Here is a 9,291-nt window from a genome sequence, read left to right as displayed (position 1 = left end):
TACATTAGAACACGAAATTAAGCACCCTATGTACACATCTAGCCGAAGAAACAATCGACAATAAAAATGCTAAAGTACATCGGTTTCCCACTGCGTACGATCAACCCCAAATCACTCCCGCTATGCTGTCAGTAAACCCGTCTCCTTGATATCATTTGTATCATCATTCAACTCATCAAACGGAAATCACGAAGCCAATCAAACACATGTAATGTAATCACCAAAACATTACCTTGTTCATTCCATTCCAGCTGTCCATCCAACCAAGCAAACCGACCCCTATGAGTGTCTAGCGATTCGTGTAAATATATACTTTCCTTTTTCTAGATCGAATATCGTCTTTACATTAGGCTTCCTCCATTTTGACACACAATATATTGTAAACAACATAAAAATGACGAAAAACACGCCACCTAGTATTGACGAATGTTCATTAAGCGTAGTGCTTGTCGGGATTGTTTGTTTGATGTTTAGTTCACTCATGATCTGTAATATGAAGGCTCCGAATGCCCAATCGAGTGGAATGCTATTTGCTTGATTAGCGTATGCGATCCTGTTTAAGACATAATACAATGTAACGAGTTTAAACATTTTTTTGTAAATTTATTCAAACGCGCTTGGGGGGGTGTTTGAGATTCCTTATTTTACCTCCTTATAAATTTTTCCATAAGTTAATAAGTAACAACTTTGTAACTTATTAACTTACCCCCTCACAATAACGAGTTTAGACATTTTTTGTATTATTATTCAAAGGTGTTTAGGGGGTGTTTGGGATTCCTTATTTTACCTCCTTAAAACTTTTTCCATAAGTTAATAAGTTACAACTTTGTAACTTATTAACTTATCCCCTCACAATAAAACACAATAACGAGTTTAAACATTTTTTGTAATATTATTCAAACGTGTTTAGGGGGTGTTTGGGATTCCTTATTTTACCTCCTTATAACTTTTTTCATAAGTTAATAAGTTACAACTTTGTAACTTATTAACTTATCCCCTCACAATAACACACAATAACGAGTTTAGACATTTTTTGTAATATTATTCAAAGGTGTTTAGGGGGTGTTTGGGATTCCTTATTTTACCTCCTTGTAACTTTTTTCATAAGTTAATAAGTTACAACTTTGTAACTTATTAACTTATCCCCACACAATAACACACAATAACGAGTTTAAACATTTTTTGTAATATTATTCAAACGTGTTTAGGGGGTGTTTGGGATTCCTTATTTTACCTCCTTATAACTTTTTCCATAAGTTAATAAGTTACAACTTTGTAACTTATTAACTTATCCCCTCACAATAACACACAATAACGAGTTTAGACATTTTTTGTAATATTATTCAAAGGTGTTTAGGGGGTGTTTGGGATTCCTTATTTTACCTCCTTATAACTTTTTTCATAAGTTAATAAGTTACAACTTTGTAACTTATTAACTTATCCCCACACAATAACGAGTTTAAACATTTTTTGTAATATTATTCAAACGTGTTTAGGGGGTGTTTGGGATTCCTTATTTTACCTCCTTATAACTTTTTCCATAAGTTAATAAGTTACAACTTTGTAACTTATTAACTTATCCCCTCACAATAACACACAATAACGAGTTTAGACATTTTTTGTAATACTATTCAAAGGTGTTTAATGTACCTTTTATCGTCGAATGCAATTCCGAGACTGTCATGAAGTAAAGCAACAATGTACGCCGAAGAAAAGCAGTAACGACGCAAATCTTTGTCGCTATGTTTCGGGTACTTTGACTTCATCTTTGACCAATCTTCTTGGCAGAAATGTTTTCCAGCTGCAGTGAGCTCAGAAAGAAATGTTTTTGGTGACAACCCAAAGAACTACAAGAAAACATATGGACAAACAAGCAAATATCAAGAAATTTGAAAGCAAAGTTTTTAACTTTTAAGCGAAACGGGTTGGTTTGGGTCGTAGAGGTCTGTTTGGGTCGGTTTTGGGTTAAAACCAAACCAAAAAGTTTCGGTTTTTGGATTTTTGAAACCGTTTTGTTTATGTTTTTTCGGTTTTGATTTTTTTGGTTTTTTCCATTTGAGCTTGAAAATTTTTGGCCGAACAAAAAGTTGGACGGAAATAATCAATTTGAGTGTAAATAATTTTGTAAATTATTAACTAAGTGATTATTATACATTTGGCTAAAAATAATTGAGTTACATATTTATTAAATTTATATAAATTATTTAGAATAAAAAAAATCTATAAATTCAGTTCGGTCCGGTTTTTTTCGTTTTTTATTACACGCAAAATCGAGCCGAGCTTAAATGAGCTTGAGCTCCACATACCAAGCTTAATTAGTTTAGCAAGGCAAGACAAGCCTATTATTTGAATAAATAATTTTTTTTATTTAATAATATATAGAGCTAAATAATATATATTATGTTATATTTATAAAATTATAATTATAAATATACTTAAAAAAAGTTATATATATGTATATAACAAACGAGCTGAACTCGAGCTTAAAAAATTACTCACGAGTCGAGCTCGAGCCCTGTTAAGTTAAACGAACACAAATTTCTGTTCATGTTCGTTCATTTATTAAATAAATGAACTTCCCGCTGAACGGTTCATAAACAGTTCACCTAACGTTTCGTTTACAGGCCTATTTGTAAGGTTTAGGAAATTAATACACATGGACCCAAAAATGCGTTTTTCTGATCAACCCGTCCCGTTATCCAACCCGCATATCGTTTGACATCTAGATAAATATAGAGGAAAAGCAGTATAACCTTAGATGTATAAAAGATATTCTCAGTTGCCAAAAAATTTCCTTCGAGTTTCGGTATAAATGTCGAACCAATGTAGCATTGATCATAAGCACACTCGTCTATTTTCGAAACAAAAAGACAAACATATAAAAAGAATATGTTAATGGTAAAAAAAAAACTTGTACCTTTGCCTTTCTGCAATAACGTTAAGGACGCGGATCTGCATTCAGAGAAGTTGCCACTTGCACATAAAATAGATGGTTGCTCGGGTTTCTCTATTATTAAGTTGTGTTCGTATCCTTTTGGCGAACATGGATCCATGGGTTCATTGCTACCAAAAGTTTCTGTAACATAAACTTAAATAAGTTAAATCTAAAGGTGGCGATTTCAGCCCGTTTGCATACTTATGGGTCGGTTTGGCTAAAAGGGAAAAAGGTTAAAATGGTTGAAACTCGAAAGTATATTTTTAATGCATTCAACATACTAAATCGTTTATTTTAAATATTTATTTAGATTATTATCGTAATAATATTGTTTCTATAATCACAATTAACGCATTTATATTTTTTTATGCGTCTACTAACAAAATATGAGCCAAAGAGCGTAAGCGCATACCCTGGTTTGAAACTTTTGCCAACTTTGACTCACGAATCAAGTCAAATGCAACATTCTGCAAAAAAAAATATAATAATAATAATAGTAATAATAATAACAAAAAATGCAAGTTATGTCTAAAACTTTATACATAACTTTGTCACATAATTGATAATATTCCATCATAAAACTTCATAATGTGATACAAATTTATAATTATGTCTAAAGGTAACAATATTTATATATGCTGTTATCAAAAGGGAAGTAACTTAGTCTACATAATATAAATAGAGTTATGTCGTAAGGGTAATTTTGGAATTTTACCTGACCGTACTCGAGCAAGCTGTGGCTGTAAAGACTATAACTGACGTTTCCAAGCTTAATCGTCTTTGAATATTCAGGCGGTATTGGATCACTTGAAAAAAAGGTTACCTGAAAGTTTTAGATGCATTGGTTCTTAGTGATAATCGCATATCTATATCTATATTCGATATTACTTGTTAAGCATATTTGATGTACAAAATGGTAATTTGACTGGTTTAAGACGCCCTTAAAGGACATGCCGCTAAAATTTAATTTACGTTACAATTACATTTAAACCATTTTCGGATTTCAATACATTTAAACAACTGTTATATATGTTCTTTCTTAATATGTTGCAGCATCTAAATGAATATAGATGACAAAAACCTGAGCAGAAGCACCACCGAGTTCAATTATTCCAGTTGTTTCATGAGGATCGCCTCCAAGAGTTCCAAGAGCATAATTAGCCACAACCCATGCGTATAATCCCTCGTCCGACCCTAAAAAAAACTCGCATTATGTTGATTTTTCAGTAGACAAATTTACATCATGTAGCAACATGTATTCGCAACACTAACAATAATAAACAACATTAACATGCCTCTATTCCAAACACAAACACGAACCTGTCTAGAAACAAGTTACACAACACGGCCTGTTTAGGGACATGATAAATATCACATATGTAGTGAAACAAAAGTTGCCAAAAAGTTCATAAAAATCTTAAATAATACATACATCCTTAACATGATTGAAACAAAAATACAAAAAAAAGTATAAAATTAAATCATAACATCCATAAAATAGGGCATATATTTTTTAATTAACTAAAAATATTTTAAAAATATAAACATGTAGTTAACAGATGTTTAACCTGTTTAGACACGTATTTAAACAGGTCTTAGACATGTCAACCTATTTATGACACGAAACCGTTAAGCCCAAACTTGTTTTCTTTGTGTCGTGCTAACAGGTCCGTGTCGGAAATTAACACATAATCCATAACATGATCAAAACAAAAATCCATAAAAGTGTATATAATCATATCATCACATTCACTAAGTAGGGCATATATTATATTTAAAAAAAACTAAAAATATATAAACATGTCTTTAACCTGTTTAGACACGAATTTAAACAGGTCTTAAGCGTGTCGACTTTTTATGACACGAAACTGTTAAAATCAAACCCAAACTTGTTTAACTCTGCGTTTTGTTAACAAGTCTGTGTCATAAATTAACATATAATCCTTAACATGTTTGAAATAAAAATCCATAAAAGTGTATAAAATCATATCATCACATTCACTAAGTAGGGCATATATTATATTTTAAAAAAAACTAAAAATATATAAACATGTATTTAACCTGTTTAGACACGAATTTAAACAGGTCTTAAACATATCAACCTATTTAAGACACGAAACCTGCTAATCCCAAACCAAAACCAAAACTTTACTCGGCATTATATTAACATGTCAGTGTCAGAAACTGTCAAACCTGAAATAACCGAAGCCCAATCATCCCGAAACTCGAACCCAGACCTCCTCAAAACCTTCCTACACGCCTCCAATATCCTCTCCTGCACACTCACCTCCAACAACCTCAACCCGGCCGTCGCCATCAACCTCACCTCCGTCTGCGCCCACTCCTCTTCCGGAACCCTCATCTTCGCAAACTCCAACATCTCCATAACCGACTCACCCGCTCCACCCTCATCTTCCTTAAACGCCGACAACCCCGGCCCCACTCTCATCGAATTCAACCCCCCTTTCCCGCCAAAATCAAACACAACACCTTCATTATTACCAATCCTGTACTCGAACACATGAACCCGACTCCCAGTACTCCCTCCATCGATCACTATTCGATACTTCTTCACACCCTCATCAACCTTACCATAATTACTATAATAAAAGCAACAAAACACCACGATCGCTGACGTCAGAAGCCCAATTATTAACAAATTCGGCTTTGTCTGATGAAACTGAAACTGTGGTGCCTTTTGAGGTGTGGTGAACATGTTTGTCGGCCGGAGAGGCGGCTGGTTGTGTCGGAACTTAAGCATCTTTGTGTTCATTGCTGCTTTAGTTCTTCTGCGCATTTAAATTGTTTGGAATATTTTTTTCCTACGGGTTTCGAAAATTTTGACGGATAGACGACCAGTTTGGGTTTTCTACGGGTTTGATGGCAAAATTTCTACGTATGCATGAATAATAATAATAATAATAATAATAAATATACCGTTAAAAGGAGATTTGTACGGGTACAGCAGAACCTGTTCCCCAGAAGCCGTCTACGCCCCGTGTGTGTTTGTGATGGTGGAGATGAGAGAGAGTGATCGGCGACGGAGCAATGTTGCCGTTCGTTCTCTCTCGATCTCCGGTGACGGAGAACCGGCCCACGGTGGTTTAAGGCGGTAAAGGTTGTTATGAAAACGGTTATGTTAGTTATTTGGTGAATGTATTTGAAGGTTTGGTATGTGTTAAACCGTTTTATTCAGTACTCCATTTCTTTTGAATATCATAATATTAGTTAATATTAATAATAATAATAATAACATGATGTGAGTTCATAGTTTTTTTTATATTGTTTTAACCGGGCTTACGTTGATTTAAACGTTTGGCTTGATCGTTGTCAGAAAACCATACCGTCGACTGACACTTGATAGTCGTTGTGCCGTCACAAGAGCGGAATTTTCCGTCGTAATACATGGTGAACGAAAACCCGAGTAGGCTTGAGATTCGAATTGACAAACTCGCAAAGAATATTTTTATATTTTTGATTATTTGTGTATAGATTTTTTTAAATTGTAAATTTTTATATAACGTAATATATACTAATTAATTGTTTTTCATAGTTTTATATATAAAAAAATATTATTAAATAAATAAATATATAAAATATGTCAGCTAAAAATTGTATAAGTAGTAAACTTGTTTAGGCTCGCGATAAGTGAAGCTCGGGTTCTGGCTCATTTATTATTTAGGCCGCGTTCGAGTATTTTTATAAGCCAATCTCAAATAGCTAGCAAGCGGGCTGGCTCGTTTACACCCCTGATAGTGATACTAGTATTTTAGTATGCAAATATATATTGTGTTATATTGTGAGAAAATATTTATTAAGTGTATGCAAATAGAAGAGTTCTATAGTTATTTCGAGCCTAGTCAAGCTTGATGTATCAGACTTGAGGCTAGAGTTTGTAAGAATAAATATATATTATATATTTATTAATATGGCCATCATTATCATTTATATTATATTAGATCAAAATATTAATTATACTTTATCATATATTAGTTTGGTAATTGTTGATGGGCCATATTACCCTTACCAACTAATAAAGGGTTTCCCCTTGGGTGTATATATAGAGAGATTAATATTAACATCATAACCTAATCACACACACATAACAATTTTGTGTGCCTCCTCTCTCATAAAACCGGGTTCCTCTCAAGAACCCTAACACCATCCTTAACTATACATCCTAAAGGGGAACTCGATCAAGCTGACAACTATGTCGTCTACATCATTCTCCGATGCGGTTACTACTCTCCATGCTGTAACAAGTTTATAGGTTTAATATTTATTATGTTTTCTATTGCTTACATGAAGAATTGATCAACATGTGGCATCAGAGTGATGTTGATTAATCAGTTCTTCATGTTTCCCTAAATCTGGAATTGAATCAGAAGACATGGACTAAAACTTGATAATCCCTAATTTTTTCGGTTTCTTTTTCATGTTTTATTACGAAAACAATATATGAAACTGTTTAAAATCGCTAAAATTCATATTTAATAAACCCTAATATTTTCGAAAACTGCTAAAATCATGTTTAAAGATTTCGATCCCAGTTTTTTGTATATGTTTAATAATTAAAATTTTCAACGTTGTTCTTCGTGTTCATCATAATTTTTTGAAAATTATAACATATTTTGGTTCAAATCTGGATTAAAATCTGTTAAAGTTAATTTAGGGATATAATTTTTCAAATCTTGAATTAATTAAAAGTTTTGGTATTTACTTAAAAGATTTGAATCTCATTAAAATAGGAAATAGATATAATTGTTAATCCTTAAAAGATTTGAACCAAATCTTATTATTATCCTTTTAGTTTTCGAAATCTGTTTAGGGATCAACTAGTTTACGGAATTATTTGTATGGGTTTTATTATTTTTTTGTGTTTTCAGTTTAATTAGGATAATATTAATTTTTGGATTTTAGAGTTCTTGGATTTTAAATTATATCGCCTTGTACGGGTTTTTTTTGGAATGGTTTTCCAATCTTCTTCCCGCAAACCCGGTAATTTTTCAAAAACTCATTACTTTACCCAAAAACCCATAATACTCGAAAACCTATTAACCAATAACCCATATCATCCGAAAACGTTATTTCTCGAAATCCTTAATTTTACCAAGAGAGTTTTTGCTATTAACTCATTAAAATGTTTTGTAAATACTTAAATATTATAAAATTTTACAAAACATAAATGCTTAACTTGAATGAACTTTTGATGTATCACTTCTGCCCAAAGGCGATGAGTTATATTTACCATATCATTCAAGTCTAACTAAAAGCTTTTGTTAGTTTTTGCCTAACCTGATAAAATGTCTCACTTCTGCCCAAATGTGATGTGTTACATTTTTATTCAGCAAAATTAACATGTGCATAATTAAAATAATTGTCTCACTTCTGCCCAAAGGTGATGTGTTACAATTATTTTGCACACATACTTAAATAAATTTTAATTCTGCCCAAAGGTGATTTATTTTTTGTTTAAGTAGAACTTTTAATAAAGTCTATTAGTTTGATGTTAATAATAGACATATCACATCTTCAATAAAATATAATGATCCTCACATTAATGATCCTTCATTAATCTAATGATCATAAATTCTAATTTGTATTATTTTAATATCCCATAATATTACTCACTATAACATTCTTCTATAAATAACAATCTCATCTAAATCATCCACTCTAATCTCAAAACACAATTGAATTTTGTCTCATAAAGAGTTTTAATAACATTTAGCTCTTCTTAGTTTTAATTATCTCTTAAGACATGATACAACTATCATACTGCTCTCTCTAATAACAATTATTCTATTAAAAACTAGAGCATAACAAATGGGATGAGTCAATCACAATGTCTCTTATGATAATGATAATCAAGAACTTATCTAAATATATGGTATCACTAGAGTTATTCTTGATTTAGTTTTTCCTAAGACTAATCAAAATAACTCATAAGATGCATGCATTCCTTCTAAATTCTAACTATAAGGTTAAATGGTATCCCTGAATACATCATAATGTACAATTTCATGACCCACAAAATTAAGGGTTCACACATGAAAATAAATACAATTTTATAGTACATTACATACTAAAATTTTCAATAGTATAATTTGGTGCCTTAAGAATCAACTATAACACTCAGAAGTACCAAAGGAAAATGAGTGTGTTGATCAGCAACATATATACAAGAAAAGAAATGTATGGTACTGGAAATAAGATGCTATTCAACTCACTACTACTAAAACCTAAAAGAGGATAGTTCTAAGGTTCATAGACAAAATACAAGTATTACTTCCAGCTTTAAGTTCTCTAAGGAGAAGTCTCGTTGCAAATATATGTCATTATATTAGGCATAAGCA

The 9,291-nt window shown here is 31.8% G+C and overlaps 1 protein-coding gene across 1 annotated transcript; it reads right to left on the bottom strand.

The window, feature by feature from the left end:
- Window positions 1–279: 279 nt before the first annotated feature.
- Window positions 280–5,747, bottom strand: LOC143539154 (putative apyrase 6). The gene is made up of 8 exons (XM_077032555.1): window positions 5,129–5,747; window positions 4,017–4,129; window positions 3,651–3,758; window positions 3,348–3,402; window positions 2,918–3,076; window positions 2,754–2,851; window positions 1,651–1,847; window positions 280–553 (listed from the first exon to the last, which is right to left on the bottom strand). Exons 1-8 carry the CDS (start codon window positions 5,730–5,732, stop codon window positions 280–282), a joined length of 1,608 nt encoding a protein of 535 aa, XP_076888670.1. The 5' UTR covers window positions 5,733–5,747.
- Window positions 5,748–9,291: the final 3,544 nt, after the last annotated feature.

Source organism: Bidens hawaiensis, unplaced genomic scaffold (assembly GCF_021521415.1).
Source record: "Bidens hawaiensis isolate Kalapana, Puna unplaced genomic scaffold, B.hawaiensis_p1.1 tig00011819_1, whole genome shotgun sequence".
NCBI lineage: Eukaryota > Viridiplantae > Streptophyta > Magnoliopsida > Asterales > Asteraceae > Bidens > Bidens hawaiensis.
This window is presented reverse-complemented; position numbering and strand designations above follow the sequence as displayed.